This window comes from Brachyhypopomus gauderio, unplaced genomic scaffold (assembly GCF_052324685.1).
Source record: "Brachyhypopomus gauderio isolate BG-103 unplaced genomic scaffold, BGAUD_0.2 sc133, whole genome shotgun sequence".
In the NCBI taxonomy this organism is placed as follows: domain Eukaryota; kingdom Metazoa; phylum Chordata; class Actinopteri; order Gymnotiformes; family Hypopomidae; genus Brachyhypopomus; species Brachyhypopomus gauderio.
Genome location: NW_027506954.1, coordinates 356,809 through 378,170, shown reverse-complemented (window position 1 = coordinate 378,170; position 21,362 = coordinate 356,809). Strand labels below are relative to the sequence as shown.

Below are 21,362 nucleotides of genomic sequence, written 5' to 3'. Positions count from 1 at the left end.
TTAGTCTCTCTTCGTTACACTGGCTTCCGATTAAATATCGAATTGAATTTAAAATTCTTTTGTTTACCTATAAGGCATTAAATGGTCTTGCTCCACAATATCTGAGTGAACTCATTGCATACTATCACCCATGTTGCCTTTTGCACTCCCAAAATGCAGGATTTCTCCTAGTTCCAAAAATTTGTAAGTCTACAGCCTGAGGCAGAGCTTTCTCCTTTAAAGCCCCTCAGTTATGGAATAGCTTTCCAGCTCCGATCCGAGATTCTGATACAGTTCCAATCTTGAAATCTAGACTTACGACTCACCTATTTAATCAAGCCTTCAGTTAATATTCTACTTGTGAAGGTGTGCGGCTCGGGGGCCACACCAGACTTGGAGACTTCTGGTAATCTGAGATGTTAATGCTGTCATCCAGCCGTGTCGTGGATTCACACTAGTTGTGACAATGACTTGGCTGGAAAGCAATGGCTCAGTGAGCCCTCATGAATGTGGTTACCTCTGAACTCCCTTTAGTTATGCTGCTATAGATTAGCCTGGCGGAGCCACATGCTAATCACTGGCACATGAGCTATGTACATTTAAATCAATGGTTGTTTAAATTGATGTTCATATACTCAACCTGTATTTGATATATTTTTGCATGCTTTTACCTAAGATGATTCCATACAAGCACCTAGGAGATGGTCTGACTTGCCGGTGGATGTACTGATGCCGGGGTTGGATGTGCCATTGTTGCAAGAGGATGCACTGATGCCGACTCCTACTGGAGGCTCACCATCTACACTGAAGGGACTGTAACTACTTGGCCCGGGAACTAGAACAACAACTATAACTATAAAACTACATTTGGACTACAAATACGGACTTCTGCTAGTGGGCCGCTCAATGGAGGATGGGTTCCCTTTTGAGTCTTGGTTCTCCCAAGGTTTGTTCCTAATCCCCACCATCATAGGGAGTTTTTCCTTGCCACTGTTGCCTCTGGCTTGCTCATTAGGGATCTGGACCCATACAATTGTACAGGTGCTTTGTGACAGCATGTGTTGTAAAAAGCGCTATATAAATAAATTTGACTTGACTTGTTCAATAAAAAGCAGTTGTCTGAGTGTCTGTGCATGAATGTGTGTGTGCTTGTATGCCCAGTGGTGGATGGTGCTCTGTCACTAGGGTCTGTCCAGGGGGCTGTGGCTTCCGGTAGAGAGTACGCTGTGTGCAATTGGCTGCCGCTTCTTGCCGGTGTGTGATTGGTCACGCAAGACTGTGTTAAAATTGTAAAGCGACCTTGGGTATCTTGAAAGGCACTATATAAATTGATCATTCATTCATTCATTGAACATTCATTCAAATGTGTATATGAAATTAAAAGATATTACCAAAAGAAAAATGTCTGGATAAACAACCCTAGTGAGTGGTGTCAGTATCTTGTGAAACTGTTCTTTAATGTACAGTCTCTCTATTCTTCTCTCTCTCTAATGTTCCCTCTCTTTAATGTAGGGTCTCTCTACCCTTCTCTCTCTCTAATGTTCTCTCTCTCTTTTATGTGGGGTCTCTCTACCTGTCTCTCTATAAATTTATCTCACTATCTTTTTCATTTGTCATTTGTCTTCTAAATCAAGAACACCCAGGGCTACATCCACTGTTAATCTCCAAATGAAAATACTCACATGGCTTTTCTGGATGCTTTGACCACTGGCAGCAGTCTCAGTAGACATTCTTCTGATGGGTCATATTTCCTCAAGTCAAACTCATCCAGTTCCTCTTCTGAGTTCAGCAACACAAATACCACAGCTGACCACTGAGCAGGAGAGAGCCTAGCTCCACGCAGACGAGTGTCACGTCCTCTGCTCAGGTATATTTGGACTTCCTGTACTAGAGAATGATCATTCAGTTCATTCAAGCAGTGGAACAGATTGATGGATTTCTCTGGAGAGGGATTCTCCCTGATCTTCTCCTTGATGTACTTGACTGTTTTCTCTTTGCTGTGAGAGCTGCTTCCTGTCTGTGTCAGTAGACCTCGTAAGAGAGTCTGATTGGACTCCAGTGAGAGACCCAGAAGGAAGCGGAGGAAAAGGTCCAGGTGTCCATTCTGACTCTGTAAGGCCTTGTCCACTGCACTGTTGAGGAGGAAGTCAGGCAAAGTGTTTTTGACCAATCCAAGTTCCAGTACATTGATGTTGCTTGAGATGAAGATAATAAACACATATAAAGCAGCCAGAAACTCCTGAACACTCAGATGTACAAAGCTGAACACCTTCCCCAGCTGTAGACCAAACTCCTCTCTGAAGATCTGAGTGCACATTCCTGAATACACTGACATTTCTCTGACATCAATGCCACTGTTTCTCAGGTCGTCCTCATAGAAGATCAAGTTACCTTTTTCCAGCTGTTGGAAAGCCAGTTTTCCCAGTGCCAAAACATGTTTTCTAGTTTGTTGAGGGTCAGTGTCAATTTTCTGATCATATTTTTGGTCCTTGTGTTTGATGTTAAAGATCAGGAAGTATGTGTACATCTGAGTCAGAGTCTTGGGGATCTCTCCACTCTCTACTTCACTCAACATGCTCTCTAGAACAGTGGCTGCAATCCAACAGAAGACTGGAATGTGGCACATGATGTAGAGGCTTCTTGATGACTTTATGTGTGAGATGATTCTGTTGGCCAGGCTCTGGTCTCTGATTCTCTTCCTGAAGAACTCCTCTTTCTGAGGGCCACTGAACCCTCGTACCTCTGTTACCTGGTCAACACAGTCAGGAGGGATCTGATTGGCTGCTGCTGGTCGAGAGGTTATCCAGAGGAGAGCAGAGGGAAGCAGATTCCCCTTGATGAGGTTTGTCAGGAGCACATCCACTGAGGTTGAATCGCTTATATCCCACAAGTTCTCATTGTTCTGGAAATCTAGAGGAAGACGACACTCATCCAGACCATCAAAGATGAACAGAATATTGTAGTATGTATAGTCAGTTAGTTTTAATTCATGTGTTTCTGGAAAAAAGCAATGAAGAAGCTGCACCAGACTGAGCTGTTTCTCCTTCATCAAATTCAGCTCCCTAAAAGGAAGTGGAAATATGAAGAGAACATCCTGATTTACATTTCCTTCAGACCAGTCCAGTATGAACTTCTGCACTGAGACTGTTTTACCAATTCCAGCCACTCCTTTAGTCAGCACAGTTCTGATGGCTTTGTCTTGTCCTGGTAAGGGTCTAAAGATGTCACTGCATTTGATGGGTGTCTCCTGTGTTGCTGGTCTCCTGGATGCCGTCTCAATCTGTCTCACCTCATGTTCATTATTGACCTCTCCTCTCCCTCCCTCTGTGATGTAGAGGTCTGTGTAGATCTCATTCAGAAGTGATGTGGTTCCATGCTGTGAGATTCCTTCATTAATTTTCTGACATTTGTCCCTCAGTTTAGATTTGAGTTTTCTGTAGCAAGCAGAGGGCAGTTCTGATAATGAGGAAGACAATAACACACATTAAATTCTTTAGGTTCAATCCTAACAGACTCATCATAGGAAATACTTGAAGACACCATCGTGAATAGAGTTTTAGTCCCCATAGATTGGCCATGATACATTTTGGAAATTGAACACCAAGATGGACATTATTACATCTTTTCCTTTTCTTTTTATTCTTTCTGTCTAAATTGTTGTTGTTGTCATGGTGACCGGCGTCGGCCAGAGGAGGATGGGTTCCCCCCCTGAGTCTTGGTTCCTCTCAAGGTTTCTTCCTCATGCCCTTAGGGAGTTTTTCCTTGCCACTGTCGCCTTTGGCTTGCTCACTGGGGGCTTGGACTCGGCACTTGTAAAGCTGCTTTGTGACAACAACTGTTGTAAAAAGTGCTATATAAATAAAATTTGATTGATTGATTGAAGTATGTGTAAGTGTTAAATTACAGGTAGGTTAGAGTGTCTGGTTATCAATAATACTGAATGATCAACAGTTTGAGATCAACAGTTTGAAATAACTGTCACCTGATTGAGGAGACCTACAACTAGCAGACTGGACATGAGAGAGAATGGACGGAAATAAAAAAACACACCTGTGTATGACATCATGAGACAGTGACCTGTGGTCAAATCTGATTGGTCAAGTTCTAAAGAATAACAATGTATCCTCAACACTTTAACATTCTACAATCACATGACAACAGTGATAAATGTAGGAGAGTCTTGAGTCTGCACCTGAGCTGACTACACTGAAGGAGGTATACTGAGATCCTCATTGTGAACTGAGATTCACCAACAGTGTCCTCCCTCTGAAGTAATAAAGTGATGTGATGGTGTCATGACCCAGAGCTCTTACTGGTCTCTAGTGTGTTAGCGAGGTCTGTCTGGTTCATGTTCCTCAGGACATGCAGTGTGATCTTCAGCGCCCCCTCTGTGACACTGCTCTGATCCTCTTCATCCTCCACCTGTCTCTCAGTACATGCTGGGTAATCTGGACTCAGTAGATTCTTGAATCTCTTCAGCTCATTTTTCACCAGAGAGATGATTTTGTGCTCCAGCTCCTGAATAAACAGTATCAGTAAAACTACAGTGTTACACACAGATGATTATAACACAGGATAATCCATTAAACATAAGAGAGGACTGAACTGAGAGGGACTGGGTGGTCCTGTGGACAATATGGTTTATTACAAAGGTTTAAGAACAAAAGTCTAATATTTAAGATTCAATTGTAGGTAGTTTTATAAATCCATATCACAGTTGCTTTATAAGTTTGATTCATTATCAGCTAAATTACAAATAGGCATTAAAGTAAAGCATGAACCAATAAAACTACAATGTCTCATCATGATCTGTTATGTAAACACACTAATGATAAGACCCCTCCCCCATTCTCACACACACACACAAACACATAGACACATACACACCTTGAATACTGAGCCCAGTTTGTCTAGTTTAGGAATCTTTACAGGTTTCTTTTGGCCACTGTGGACAAACAGAACAGCAACTTTAATGGAAAATCTACATTTTATAGATACGAATACATGTTATATTTTTGAACAGAGGTTATATTCATAAACATGTTACACTCATGAATACATTTTGTGGAAACTTGAACCTTAATGGTGAGATATATAAAATAGAGTACCACTTCTGACAAAAAGTGATTAATGACTTTGACCTCTGTAGCAGAGTTTCAGGGAACTTCCTGAAGACTTAGGAAAGGCCGTCCTTCAACAGTAAATGTGGGTTTAACAATAAATGTGACAAACCCAGAGAAACACAGGACCGAGGCATAAATTGTGCACCAGTTTACACAGGACCGAGGCATGAATTGTGCACCAGTTTAATGGTTGTTTATTTTCAAAACGCTCAATTTTAATGTCTTCACGTTCTCTCATGTTTCGTCCTGGAATTACAAGAGGCTCGTATTTGTTAACGTAATACAAGAGAACGGTTCAGTCAGACAAATATTTGTTTCAAGCATTTTCAAGCACGCGGACAAGGTGTGCGGACTTGCGCGCTACGGTCACTCGCGAAAGTTTAAACCTAGCTTAACACAACGAACCTGGCCAAACACCTGAAGGCACGCATATTTGTACAAAACATTCCAAGAGGTTGGTGATTATTCCCATTTCTAGTATTATAGCATACAAAATTATGTGTCTGATTATGGTATCCTAGCAAATGTCATATTCTTGGTTTAAGAGCCGTAAGTGCGACAGCATACAGGGAGAAAAAAAGAGTGATCGTACTACAATGGATCAATCATCTATGAATACTGAACTCTAATACTGAAGTTTTAGTTACTTAAAGAGTTAAAGTTGTTTAAAGTATACTTAAAATACACTTTTTGCACTAGCCTTTTTTAACTTCTAAATGTGAATTCCAGAGTGCACTACTATTATTTTTGTTAATTTATATTAATGTGCAATTATTTACTTTTCTGTTTTAATGTGGTAGGGACTACACCTTTTATTTATTTGACATTTGTGAAACAAAATACAATATTCATTTGTTTGTTTATAAAAAATAAATAAAAAGCCTTTAAAACGGAAATGAGCACAGTATCTGACTTTGGTATCGAAAATCGTATCGAATTTCAATACTTTTTAAAGTATCGTATCGAAGTTGTAATTCTTAGTATCGTGACAACACTAATCCAACGAACACTGTTGACTGAACACTGATATATTTTTGAGCTAATAGGAGCATTATAGCTAACTTGCAAACGTCATCTTCTTTTATTTATGTTCACAGACAATGAAGAAATCACTTCTAAAACGAAGTTCAGAGGTAAAGTTAATTCCAGTTTGTGATAAATGTAGCTATATTTTATTTTATATTCTGTTTATTGTTGATTTAAATGTTTGTTTGCCGCTCAAATAAAAACGGTCTTTGCACATATATTGTGTATATATGTGTGCTGGTCTCGAAATGAGGTGTGTTCAGGTAAATGTTGCTGTAACGTAGCTGGTGCTACAGAGCTTGGAGGCGGACACAAACGCTGAGGAGAGAGATTTATTAAGAGGAATTCCAGTCGTTCAAACAGGAAGGGGTCATTACAGGCGAGCCATCCAGGTTTGACAAATAAACAGGCATGACGATACTAAGAATTACTAAGACAAGGGCACTAAGACACCGAACGAACACTTTAAACCAAACACGGGGTAAATGGATACAAACTAGAAAACCAGGCTACGGAAAACACAGACGACTGAGCAACAAAACGAGTAGAACTCAGAGACCAGGAAGCGTAGAACACTGTACAAAGAGCATGAATAACAAGAGCACAAACTAACCAATTGGAACAAAACAACCGATAAATGACATGGGTTAACACAGAGACTATAAATACACAGAACTAAACTAGACACACAGGTGAAGACACTGGTGACACGGGTGTGTCAGACAAGGGGAAACCATGGAGACGGACACGCAGGGAACAACACAGACACGAGGAGCAGGAACCCGAAGTGACAGCTAGAGAGGGGGGCGTAGCCCTACGTGACAGTCGCATTGCTATCTTACAAAAATAATTTTGTCCAGTTTTTGAGTTTTGTGTAAAATTATATAATCTTGTCTTTTTGTTCTCTATTTTTGTGTTGTTTCAATACACACAAAGGGCATGAATGTGTATAACAAAAGATGTACAGTTGTCCTTTTGAATTAAGGTTTTTGCATGACAGTCAATATGCCAGACTTATAATGTAATGACTATTTTATATAAGCTAATATTTGTGTTTTCTCCCAAGAAGGAAGAAAAACTAAAGAACATTTGTGAAGGAGATTCCTTCGACAGTTATGAGGAATTCCAGAGAGCACTGAGATTATGGAGTGAAGAGGGCTACCATCCAATGCACAAAATTTAAATTTATTTAAACATGATGTAAATAATAAAAACCCCAATTTACTTCTTTAAAAAAATGTACAAACCATCCAGAAACAATGAATTAAAAAGTCAAATCTGTCTTCTGCATTCTGTGAAATTAAATAAAAATAAAGGGGCTGATTATGTACTGGCAGGAAGAATATTTGTATACATCAGTGTGGTGTACATATGAGGGTGCTAGACAGATATTAACTTGTTACATTTTGTTTTAACATTCTTTATCACTGGCAGTGTATATTATAATGTAGTATTTAGCATGTGATTACTGCCATTAGCGGCAAGCGACTTAGGATAATTAAATTGCTATTTAAATTCTAAGCATGGTAAAGAAAAACAAAGAAGAGACTCACAAGTGAAAAACAAAATTCAATAAGAACAAACTCTGAGGTCCACCCCATAACCCCAAACAAAAGTATCTTCACCTCTTGTAAAATAATTTGTAAGTAAAATGTGTTTGTCACAAAACACAAAAGAATAGTACTAATCTCTGATAAATCAAAATGTCGGGTGCAAATAGTACACACTACTACGTATACCCGGGTGCAAATAGCATACACTGCTGCATATACACGGGTGCAAATAGCATACACTGCTATGTACACCTGGGTGCAAATAGCACACACTGCTGCATATACCCGGGTGCAAATAGCACACACTGCTGCATATACTCGGGTGCAAATAGCATATGCCTAAAATTAATATCAGACCACGGATTTTGCAGCAGTTTGAATTTAGAGTGCAGTCTGTGTGAAAGAGATGGGTACCGCAAAACTGTATATACATCTACGCGTCTTCAAGGTGTAACTAGGGAAGATGCGAATGGTACTCTTAGCACACGAGTTAGGGTTGGGACATGCAGGTTTACAAAAATAATAAAGATATGGGACAGGGTTGAGATAGATAGAGACAAGATGCTGATCCACAGACTAATAAAGTGACCTGTCTTTCAATAATGTGTTGTCAGTGTCACGTCCAGCCCTTCTCTCCTCCCTGGTCCCGCCTAGCTCCCCGCTCCCATTCGTTCCTCCCTCTGTCTGTCACGCCCTCATCGTTAGTACCCACACACCTGAGTCTTGTTTCACCGTCGTGTTTCCGTGTATAAAAACCCCCTCATGTTTTACCCCGGTGTCGGTCATTGCTTGTGCGTGAGTCCCTCGTCACTCCTCTATCTTGCCTTCCTTCTTCTCTACTTTAGTCTCGCCCTGTTTTGCTCCCTCTCCTCGTCTGTTGGTTTATGTTGCCTGTGTTTTACGCTTGCGTTATTGTTGCTTATGTTTCCCGTCATTAGTATGTTATGGTTCACTTTCTCGTGGTCTATTTAGTTATTCGTTATGCTGTAGTGTTACTGGTTTTCGTTGCCCCTGTATTCATTACATCTCGTGTGTTTGGGTTATTAGTTGTCATGTTCTCATGTGTTCACATCTCCCTGTTGTTTGCTTAACCGTTGTAGTAGTGTCCTTTCCGTAGCGTTCATATTAGCTTCCTTGTTACATGTGTGCGCTGTATCTATTGTGTTTTGGTTTTCTTATAGTGTTCCCATGTATATTGTCTGGTAGGGTTTGTCTGTCTCTTTCTAGTTGATGTCTCTTAGTTCTGTTCTCTCCCTGGATTCTGTTTGTTAGACGTGGTGTTTGTATTGAATAAATTAATTCTCTTGCACTTGCGTCCCACCCTCCCCTGAAACGCTACAGTCAGTTTTACTTATACACTACAGATAGATTTTTTTGTTTAGTGGCAGAATGGACAAAACTTTTAAGTTTAATACAAATTATGAATAAAAGCGAATGAATACAATGTTTTGTGAGTAAAAGTTTTAAACACATAAGTAAAAAATAAATGCACCAATTAAACCTGAAATGAACAGGCAGTATATACATTTAATTGTATTGGTAAATGCAGGGTTGAGGCAGCAACAGGTATGACCATTTCTAACTTTAGTGAATGTGTCTCTGCTATGCTGACTGATATGGAGAGGTTGTGGCTGCAGAACACAGTCTTACTGTCAATGTAATGAAGCTGATATGATCAGAGTATCAAAAGCAGAGGTTGTCACATCTGACACGTCTGCCAGTGTGAAACATAAGTGCAAACCTGAGTACAGCTAAAAAGCTGAAAAGACATCATCAGAAATGTGTGAGGGCCCTACATATGGAGCAGGGATGGATGACTAGGTTGTAAACAGGACTGGGTGACTAATGTACAGGACAGACATACAACAATCTAGGGTGAGAGTTCTACAGGTTGCAGTGTGTGCGCTGTGTATCTGTATTACTGAAGTTAAACTTATTCATTACATTGATCTGTTTTGCTGTTGTTTGTCCTTTTATCTTTGGGGGTTTCCAATACAAATCCATGAAATTTCAAAATGTATATCTTTAAAGGCCGTTTTCTCGACATGAGCTTTTTCTTATACTCTAAGCCAGAAATCTCCAGTTCACTTGCACTTACATATATGAAACTTTTATTCATATCTATATTCAGAAGGTTTTTACAGAGGGAATTCTTCATATCAGTTATAGCCTGAATTATCTAACAATTTATGCCTAAAAAACATGGTGAAAGTTTATATATATATATATATATATATTAGTGGTGGGACTTTAACGCGTTAATTTCGATTAATTAATTACAGGAAAATTAACGCACTAAAAAAATTAACGCATTTTAACGCACGATACACTTTTGCATTGTGGAATGTTTCTCAGTGCACGAGTTCCAGGCGTACAGATTATATGGACGCACGATAAGATGAGCATGATGCAGATGACTGAAGAGGCTACGCTGGTGGATGGGAAATTTAAATATAGGAAACTTCCAGATGGAAGTTCAAACAAAAATAGTGTTATTTACACTTTATGTAGGAAGGAGTTCGCTTATCACAGGAGCACTTCCACCCTTCGTTACCACCTCAACGCAAAACATGTTGCAGCTAAAGCTGGGCGTACACTGTACGATATTTTAAATCGTGTACTCAGCTCCAGCTCAAACTGTACGACTAACTCGTTGCGGAGAGTCGGCTCGTGGAGCTGCTTCAACAGTGCAATACTCTCACGAGGAGCGATTTGAATTTCAAACATGTTTGATATTCTTGCGACGCTGCGATTTCTGATCGGGAGTTGGTCGTGAGGTGTGAATCGCTCCTCGTTTACCTGTGTAAACTATACGATGCACGACACGCGATTGAGCCGAAACGAGTGAAAAATCGGCTGAAAATGGGCCAAAAATCGCAGTGTACGCCCAGCTTAACGCGCAGGTCAGTAATGATAACTTAGCTGCTAAATGTATTCCTAGTACGTGACCTAAACGTCCGCATTTCACATCCTGTCCCGGGTTTTTTTTTAAGTGAGGAAATGTCCTGGTTTTTAAAGTACCTTCATTGGACCATTAAGACTGGATTAAACTTTCGCGAGTGACCGTAGCGCGCGACTCCGCACGCGTTTATACATGACGCGTCACATTATTTGTGTTGTTCGCTCTCTGTGGTCGAAGATAAAGGCTTACAAGAAGCGCTGCACATTGCGTCAACTGATGCAAGTTATGAACTACCGTCCAGGGGTGAGTTTCCCAAAACGTTCTTAGCACCAAGTACTTCTTAACCTCGTACGTAAGAACGAGGGAAAAAAACAGGTTATTGTGAAAGGGAAGTAAAACAGGTTATTGTGAAGAGCGCCACAAATGTGGCTCTGACTGGGGATCACTGGACCTCTGTTAGCAACAAGAATGATCTTGGTGTGACAGCTCATATTATAGATGATGAATGGAAGATCCAGTCATTTGCTTTGAGCATGCAGAAGACCACTTCTAGGCACTATGGAGATGCCTGTGGCAGAGGCCTGGGAAATTTAAGAAAAGTATACCATCTAAAATGGTATTAAAAAACATCTTCTGATTTACTTCAATTCTTCCAATATCCTGAGCAAAACTCCCAAAATTAAACAACATTTTTGGTCAGAATTTCCAATGTTCTGAACTGTTTTCTGCACTCATATATTGGTCTGTGTAGTAGACTGGTGGAAAAATAAACAAGATGTTGAAGTTTGATTATGTTCATTGATTCATTCATCATTCAAACTTAAATTAATATTTCTCATGTTAAATACTGAAATGCGATTAAAATGCGATTAATTTCGATTAATCAATTACAAAGCTTCCGATTAATTCAATTAATTTTTTTAATCACGTCCCACCCCTAATATATATATATATATATATATATATATATATATATATATACACATATATATTGTTTGTTGTGGATTTCATTTTAATCCCCCCAGTATTAAATCAACAGCTTATCATAATTTATATATTTTGACTAGTCATAAAGTAATAATCAAATCTCTAATATTAATCACTATATGTTTTGCTTACATTATATTAATGATCAAGTTGCTTGTTAGTAAGAATGTCGGTGTAAGCGCTTGTGGGCCTTTTCCAATACTCTATGTCAGTGGTTCTCAAACTGTGGTACGCGTACCACTGGTGGTACGCAGAGCACCCCGCGGTGGTACGCCAGATGAGCTCGGAAAATAAAAGATGCTTTGAGTTTTTTTTTTTTTTTTTTTTTTTTTTTTACACAACACATTTTTAAAATTAAAACAGAATTATGACAAGTCCTGAAATTCAGAAACTAAAAGGGATGACTCGTATTATTTGCGGAGAAAATGTCGCTAAACAGCTCGATCTGGTGCATCTTTCAAACGACACAGTCACTCGCAGAATTGATGAAATGGCGAACAACGTCAGACAAACATTGACCGAGAGAATTAAAATGAGTAAATGCTTCTCACTGCAGTTAGATGAATCCATAGATGTCGCAGATTTAGCCAACTTGCTCGTTTCCGTGCGATATGAGTATGAGGGCATGTCGCACGAAGACTTTTTGTGCTGTAAACCCCTACCAACACGAACTACAGGAGAACTACATTATAACATATGTGTGTAATGAGCAGGGTTGCCAACTTTCACGCATTGAGCGTGAGACACACGCATTTGACCGTCTTCACACGCCACACATCCGATTTCTCACGCCGACAAAAAAAATCTAGTTTATTTACCTCTGATCCACATCTATGATTCAATGAGTTACTAGTTCGCTCTGGCACCAACCACCGCGATATAATACTTATCTTGTGTCCATTTTACATCCTCCCGGTAACAATTTACGTTCGCTAACCCCCCGTCAACAACTTAAACTCGCCAAACAGCTTTTTCTTTTTTTTTTTGGGGGGGGGGGGGGGTGGTACGTGGAGGTTTTTCGTTTGACAGTTGGTGGTACTTTGTGTAAAAAGTTTGAGAACCACTGCTCTATGTGTTTGCAGTAGGCTAAAATGGGTGTGAAAGGAGGCCCACTGTGACCTTATGTGGTAAGGCCAGGTAGTAAGACCTCGCTTCCAGAATAGACAGCTGTAGGAACGTGCAGCTCCTATGTTTATCAGGGAAGCATATATAATGGTGAGAAGAGCAGACAGCCTCAGAGCTGCACATGGGGTGACATGATTAGGATATGTGAGCTCTCCAGAAATCTCTGTATTTATCAATAGGCCTATGTGTATTTTTAATAAAAGGCTAAAGACAAGACTGGTAATGTTTTCTTTTGCAATCAATGAACACGCTGCGCTAAGGTAAGAAAAGGTTAAAGCGCAACATTTTTGGTGACCCCGACGTGATTGCAAGACAATTTTGAACTTTTTTTCTTTTTTTCATCTAATGACTGACAGTTTGACCGTGCCGGCACAACAATAGTGGTAAAGCAGAACCTGTTAAAACAAATCTGCAAAATTTGAATTGTAACTAATTTGTGGTGAACTGACAGTACTTGGATGATTCTAAATTAAATCCAGTCTTGTCTAAAAAGGTAAAAGTATATGGTTTAAAATAAAATAAAAATAAAATAAAAATTGTAACTGTAGAAAAGGCTATGGACTTTTTGTGTGATATGGTGTTCTCCTTGTTTTTATGTAATGCACTTTCTGACTTCAGCTTCATGGCTCTTATTTTGACATTGCTCAGTCCCACCAGGATTTCGCGGGCCTTTTTTGTGATTGTTGCGGGCTAAAATGTTTGATGTTGCGGGTGTTTTTCAAAAAAATTGCGATGGAAGTTGCGGTGTGTTTTTGCTTTTTTGTGAGTACATTACAATAGGGAGTAAATGTTGTATGGTTTCCTCTATTTAGTAGTCCATTTTAATTATCTATTTACCTATTTATTCAGGGTTGCCAACTTTTCAAGATCGCTTGAAGTGAGATTTGAACCTGGAGGGGGTGGCGAACATTAATTGTTGACGGGGGGGGGCGGAGTTAGCGAACGTAAGTTGTTACCGGGCGGCCTGTAAAATGGAAACAAATTAAGTATTATATCGAGATCGATCGCCAGTGGTTGGCGCCAGAGCGAACTAGTAACTCACAGATATGGATCAGAGATAAATAAACTTTATCTCAGACTTTAAACTTTATCTCAGTTTAAAGTTTAAACTTATAAACTTTATCTCAGACTTTAAACTTTATCTCAGTTTAAAGTTTAAACTTATAAACTTTATCTCAGACCCTCGCCGCAGTGACTTCGCGGGCTACCGTTGCATTGTGGGGAATGTAGTGTTTGTGCGTGCAAAACACCATCGGGCGGCTGTGGACTGCGGGCCGGTTCTAATAGTAATTAAATATCATCCAGGGGGCCATAGATAATCAATTTGCGGGTCGGATCTGGACAGTGTATCCCCGCTTTCATGTAGTGTACCGGGATACTGCTTTTCCCGATCTTTTTGCCGTTATTTTCATCGCTCATGCTGCTTTCAGTCTGCTCCTCTTGAACGTATATACGGAAGTAAGGCGGGAGTTTGTCGACGTCACATCAAGACATCAGTGATTGGTCAAATTTGCGGGAAAGTTGCGGTAATTGGCTGAAGTTGCAACACCGCCCTGAATTCGCGGGGTTTGCTTGAAGTTGCGTTGAAGTTGCAAATCGCAACATCGCGACTTTCTGGAGGGTCTGATTGCTAGATCGGTTACGTCATTACGTATGCCTCCATCTTAGTTAGTTCGGAAGCTGTGTATGTCACCTAACTTCGGAAAGTTTCGCTCCTTCCTCTGATTAATCCTGGTGTTTGTGTGCATAAATGACGCACGTAAGTAACCGCATATTGTCATTTAAGTTGATTTCAGTCAGTATCAGGGCATATTTTGTACATCTCGTTTATCCTGACGTTATTTATTAGATCATACTGAACCTGTAACGCACACGCTGCTTACACGCGCTGCCGAGGTATTCGGTGTAAGTCCAGTGAATCTCTGTCAGGTGTGTGTAGCAGTGATTTTAGTATGTAACAGTGTGGTGTGTATGTTAGAGTACCGCAAAATGAAAACTAACAACTTTTTGTGTAATAATGAAAACTAACAAGTTTTTATTAAAGGTTTATTCCGTGGTGTTGCAGCCGATCCATTCGCCTGACGAGACGAATTGGAATACACAGGTTCAAGTCCTGTGAGCTAGGTTTTTTATGTTACCCTTTGGATCCGAGGAGTCCAATAAATAACTTAATTTGGATAAAACAAAAAGCCGGAAAATGCACCTGAATTGATTGAGGATGGTAAAACCTCGCGGTGTCAGAACAGAACTCTCGTTCTATATTTAGAACTTCCGGGTGAGTATCTGTTTTTATCAACGTACGTAACTGGTGAGAAAATGCAAGTCATACAAATGGTTTTAATGTAGAATATAATGTTGGTTTTAAGGGTATGGAATACCTTAGTGGAATAGATGAATGTGACTAGTAAAGTGATTTATACTATTGAAGAAAATCGTAAGCAGTGTGATATTTGAAGGGCTGGCTGTTATGTGACAGTATGGGTGACCAACACAGAACCGTGTGTCCTCAGACGATGTAATTAAATATAAAACATTAGAGTCTCGTATGTCATATGTGACTCCTCCCTCATTCGTATTTAATTTATTCGGGTTTCCCCTTTGGTTTGGTCCCGTATATATTAAGTATCAGCTGTATCTTGTGTCTTTGGTGATTATGTTGAGTATTCATTTGCATTGTAAGTAAGGCTTGCTGTGGGTCATTTTGTATAATTAAGCCTATTACATCTGTTTCATGCAGTGTTTGCATATTATATATAGGATCTCCTTGTGTCTGGTCGGTAAAGCTTAGTGATCGTGCGTGGATATTTTCTCGTCCTGAGATTACTTGTGTATTACTTCTGAGTTAAATTTATTAATTTTGCACCCTCCCCTAGTCTCAGACTATACTTTGTAGGTTCATATATTGTCATTGATTGAGTGTTGAATACGTTTCAGGCCAACCCCTAGTCTAAAAAACTACACTTTAGGGATCATAAATCAAGTCCGGTTGTTAATAAGTTCGTGTGTCATTTATTGTGTTGAATAAGTTGGGTTCGCTATGCTGACGGTCTTTTTTATACTTTAAATGGTTGCTGGGTTTGTCCTGTTAATGTCAGTTGTTTCTCTGTATCCCATCTATATATTGGCTATAAGTCATCAGTTCAATTTCTTCCTTCGCTGTTTAACAAATAGCATAGTCTGTGCTTTGTCTGAGGTGTTCTAGTTTTGAATTGTAAGTGGGGTTATTTAATTTCCTCATAACTTCCTATATCTTAATGCTAGGTTATGTCATTTAGTATTGAAATTAGGATTGTTTGTACATTGTATTGGTTTTGTCCCTCCTCTGTATTTAGTAACTAAGTAATCAATCTTAGTTGGACGTCTTGAGAAATGCCTCAGCGCGTGCACCTGTTGCGTAGGGACAGTGTGCCTAGACAAGCAGACAAGCAAGCAAAAGTTAAATTTCATTCGTGTATTTTCCTCCGCCTCCTAACTAAGTATCGTTACATCGTCGCAAAATAGACCCGACTGGCTAAAGTGCGCATGTTTAACTCGCAAAATTATCAAACGCGGAGAAGATTTAGCTCTGTGACACATGTACAAATACTGTTTGCTGGGCGTTGTTCATAACCAACTAGAAGGAGCTGAGTCTACACAACAGATAAGATACACCACAACCACCGTATGAGTTAAACTCGGTAATGCCCACTAAGTTATCCAGAAATTAATGTAAAAACAGGAATCGTACAAATAGATAAAACCTATGACGTGGAGTTACCCTTGACACTGGACATTAATACTTAAGGTTAAAAAAGGGAACTCATGCCGTGGAGTGAAGTGTGAACTGCGTTTTAAAAGAGACTTGGATGGAGATAGTTATAAATAGCACACACACACAGCGAAGTGACTGAGTGAGGTAGACATGTCAGTGAAACGGTGAGGTATTTGGATAGCTAAAACTAGACAAGCTGACAGCAGCTAGAGAGCTTGGCTCTGGGAGACTTAGGTAGTGTTGCCACCTGTCCCGGTTTTCCCGGGACTGTCCCAGTTTGTCCCGGTTTTTCGTCTTTTTAACTGTTTCTGCACACTTTAAATCTGTTTTTTCTCTCTCGCTGTGTCCATTTTAAACCCCTCAAGTAAAGTTTTACGTTCGCCCCCCCCGTCAACAACTTACGTTCGCCCCCCCGTCAACAGATTACACTCGCCACCCTGTGTCAGTATGAAAGTGTCCTTGTTTTTTGTCAGACCTAGGTGGCAACCCTAGACTTAGGAGTGGTTTTAAGTATAATTATAATAATAAATAAAAATAAATACTTGAAATTGTTTACACTCTGGGCCTTAAAAAGATAATCTAGGAAAGTAGCTTTTTGAATAATAATCAACGTTTCCATGTTTTTCTAATGTTGGAATGGGTCTGTGTGTTGTCAGTTTAATATGAGAAACTTGATGCCAGTTAAAGTGACTAGGAAATGTTTAATAATAATAATAATAATAATAATAATACTCTGTATTTGTATAGCGCCTTTCATACATACATGCAACTCAGTGTTTTATAGAATAGACAAAAAGTAAAATGTTAAAAGAAATTAAAGATAAAAAGAAATCAAACATAATAAAAGAATGTAATAGAGTGACAAATTATAAAATAATATTGCAATAAAGTAAATAAGATGGCAATTAGAACAGAGTTGGAGTTTTTTAATTAAAAAAAGTAGATCTAAACAGGAAGGTTTTTGTGACGGGCAGGGTGAGCAACTAAAAAGGAAGCGATCACGCCAAGTCTCAGGGAAAGAGGATGGTTTAATAGAAAGGGCGCAAACCAAAAACCCGTGACATTGTTCCAGATGAAGGAAATAATAACCAGCAGTCAACTGGTACAAAGACAAGACATATATATATATAGACGAACAAACGACCCTCAGGTGAGACGGATCACAGGTTCCGCCCACCTGAGGGACAAACATCACGTGACCAAAACAGGACCGCTGCTGCTGTAAACGGGGGCGACCGGCAGGGGGCCCCCCCACAACGTGACAGACCCCCCCCACCAAAGCCGCACTCCCCTCCGGATGTGCGGCTTACAGCGGCAGCACACAAAACACAACAAAGGGGCGGGAGGGCGGGGACAAGACAGGGACCCGTTCCCTGCCGTCCTGGAGCCGAAACACAAAACACACATAGGCTCCTCGTCACAGGACGCAGACAAGGGAGGGACCCGTTCCCTGCAGTCCTGGAGCTGAAACATAAAAACAGACACACAGGTTAGCTCGCCTCCTGGGCGGGACCCTGGACTGACTGGGCCGTCAACAAGATGAAAACCACGCCCCGGTCGGTCACAGAGCCCTCACGCCCTAACCGGCCTTAGGCCGCTTAAGCCCCACCGATGTGCGCAGACCGGGAGCACCTGGCTCAACAAACGTCACAGGTGTGGATGTGTGCAGGCCGCCACACTGGGGTGCAGCCACAGCTTCCACCGACAACCTCCCGAACCTACCTCTTTGCTCGGAGCTGACCCCTGCCCTTTTCACTAGGGGTCACCCCAGACTCCTGGGGAATGAACCCCTCCCGGGGCCTCTCATCTCAAGGTGGACTCCTCCACCCAACCCAGGAGCGCCAGAGACCAGGGCCCTGGCAATGCGTATCAGGGACACGCTGGTCACCCCGAGCTCGAAGGGGAGGGTCTCCTCCTGGAGACCCCACTAGGTCCGGGAGTGCCGCAGTCCCCCACCAGGAGCAACCTGCAACACATCACACACACACGCACACAGACGACACACAACATATAACGCGCACTGCCCTGACCCTTGAACCCCCTTTTACCCAGGGGGGAGGAGACCCCTTTGTAGCTTGAGGAGACACCCTGTCGCTAAAACACCCCAGGCATCCTCTGCCTACACAAAGGGGTACAGGGGCTCCTTCCTGCTCAGGGGTCCCTCCCAAGGGTCAGGTCTCCTGACGGAGCAGTGCCTTCTGAGCCATCCTCCTGGCTCAGGAACCCCATAGCTCCCCCCCAAAAACATATTTAGGGGGGGCCCCTCTGGGGAATAACAAAACAAAAACACAGACACAACATATAACATATGCACCACAGGACCTCAAATGGACCCCTCCCCACACACAGTGAATAGGGGTGCAAGCGAGGAATTACATAAAACAAATCACGCTACAGGCTAGGACAAAACGAACACGCAAAGACAGAAAACACAAACAAACGGACAGGACCCACCGATGCGCGCGCACTGTAGAGCGTGACGCACCTACTCCAGCTCTCTCTCTCACCATGTTTGCCATGGGATTCGCAGATCTTTGGAGAGAGAGAGCTATCCACGAGAGGCTTGCGCGTCACGCCCACAGCGACGCATCTCTCTGGCTCGCAGTCACTCACCCCCGTCACCACGGGATATCGAGTGAGCGAGGCGAAAAGAGCAGAGAGATTCCCACGTCACACAAAACCGGTGGACCCGTCTACATACACACGAACACCACCAGCAAAACACACACACCACGGCACACTCACACACTCGCTCACGTCCGCGTCGTTATTTATACAAAACACTACAACGTACACACACACACACACATGCAGACGATAACGAACAACGGACGAGCGCAATGTGTGGTACCGGTAGTTTCGCTGGGTGAGAGCGGAGTCTACTGGTCCCCAGCTCTAGTCACCGCCGTGTTACTTTACGGGTCTCAACACAAACAACATTTAATCACGGTGGGACGAGTGGGGACAGACTCAACACACTCTCATGACATACACGACAAACACACAGCACGTAGACAAACACTCACCACGAGACATGACCACGAACGAAGGAGAAAGTAAAGGAGACTGGTGGCTTCCGAAGGGTGGCTGGTTATTCTGTGACGGGCAGAGTGAGCAACTAAAAAGGAAGCGATCACGCCAAGTTTCAGGGAAAGAGGATGGAAAGTGCGCAAACCAAAAACCTGTGACATTGTTCCAGATGAAGGAAATAATAACCAGCAGTCAACTGGTACAAAGACAAGACATATATATAGACGAACAAACGACCCTCAGGTGAGACGGATCACGGGTCCCGCCCACCTGAGGGACAAACATCACGTGACCAAAACAGGACCGCTGCTGCTGTAAACGGGGGCGACCGGCAGGGGGCCCCCCCACAACGTGACAGTTTTGAGACTCTTCTTGAAGATGGGCAGAGATAAAATGTCCCTGAGCATGTTGTTGCAGAACAACAGACCTCAGAGCATGAGGATCCGCCCCAGAGACCTCAATATGTCCCCTAAGTGTATTATTTTATACAGTAGTATCAACAGTATGGGTTTAACCTAAATTTTAGAGGAAGGGGTTTTGGGAAGGGGCAAGGAAGGTCACAGTGATCCTGGCAACTTTGTTGTGGCATGTGGGGTGGATGCTTTCTTTGTGTTCAGGAGAGTCATTGAGCGAAGGAGTGTCCCCACAAAACCGTAGGATGAAGGAGGGCCAGAGGTCCAGCACCAAACCCTTCAGCAGCACCAGGGCAATGGCGGGGCCCTGATGAGAACTTGGACAGCAAAGCCACAGCAAACCCTATGCTGTCCCTTACTGGCGGTACTCAAAGGCTATCATTTCTGGCTGGAGAATATCAAAGTCTGCACAGAACTGTTCAAATTACTGTACAATGCGGCCAGCAGGCCACTAAACACAGGTTCCTGAGATCAAAGACTGCACCTGTTAACCTGTGGAAGAGACATTACAAATGCACTGTTCACAGACAGCAGACACCTGATGCACCTGATGTCCACAGACTGGCCTCCACGGTTGCTATCTACAGGGGTTTCCTGAAGCCTCACTCATGAGCCACGAGGGGCGTCCACTCCCAGTTAATTTCCTGGAAGCCAGATCACTTTGATTTAACCTATGTCCTGCCACCCGACCCACTTCATGTTATATTGTTTTATGACATAGGAGGGGATCCAATTCATGGGAGGAATTTGAGGAACAGCTACAGGATCAGGTAAACTAGGTTATGTACTGGGGCCTGGATCAGGTAAACTAGGTTATGTACTGGGGCCTGGATCAGGTAAACTAGGTTATGTACTGGGGCCTGGATCAGGTAAAATAGGTTATGTACTGGGGCCTGGATCAGGTAAACTAGGTTACTGGGGCCTGGATCAGGTAAACTAGGTTATGTACTGGGGCCTGGATCAGGTAAACTAGGGTATGTACTGGGGCCTGGATCAGGTAAACTAGGTTACTGGGGCCTGGATCAGGTAAACTAGGTTATGTACTGGGGCCTGGATCAGGTAAACTAGGTTATGTACTGGGGCCTGGATCAGGTAAACTAGGTTACTGGGGCCTGGATCAGGTAAACTAGGTTATGTACTGGGGTCTGGATCAGGTAAACTAGGTTATGTACTGGGGCCTGGATCAGGTAAACTAGGTTATGTACTGGAGCCTGGGGGGCGGCAACCCTGCAAAGCTGAGACATGCGCAACAGTGCTGGTAGATAATGGGAGATTCAGCCACTCCACACATCTCATTATCTTCACACCCTGGTCACATGGGTAAGGAGTAGGTAAGCATGATAAGGAAAGCCAGTACAACAAGGCATCGGGTAACAACTAACTTTCTGAGTGTGAGCTAATTTAAATGTTGTAATAACTAGTGTATTAAAATAACTTCATTTGACTAGTATTTTCCATCACAAAGAAAGACTT

The 21,362-nt window shown here is 41.9% G+C and overlaps 1 protein-coding gene across 1 annotated transcript in view; it reads right to left on the bottom strand.

Annotated features, from left to right (window-relative positions):
- The window catches only part of LOC143499431 (NACHT, LRR and PYD domains-containing protein 3-like), a 72,095-nt gene extending 51,824 nt beyond the window's left edge, over nucleotides 1–20,271 (bottom strand). The window contains exons 1-4 of the mRNA XM_076994071.1: nucleotides 20,249–20,271; nucleotides 4,867–4,924; nucleotides 4,293–4,497; nucleotides 1,662–3,435 (exon numbers count right to left, since the gene is read on the bottom strand). Coding sequence (XP_076850186.1) covers nucleotides 1,662–3,435; nucleotides 4,293–4,497; nucleotides 4,867–4,924; nucleotides 20,249–20,271 — 2,060 coding nt within the window. The remainder of the gene's footprint in view (nucleotides 1–1,661; nucleotides 3,436–4,292; nucleotides 4,498–4,866; nucleotides 4,925–20,248) is intronic.
- Nucleotides 20,272–21,362: the final 1,091 nt, after the last annotated feature.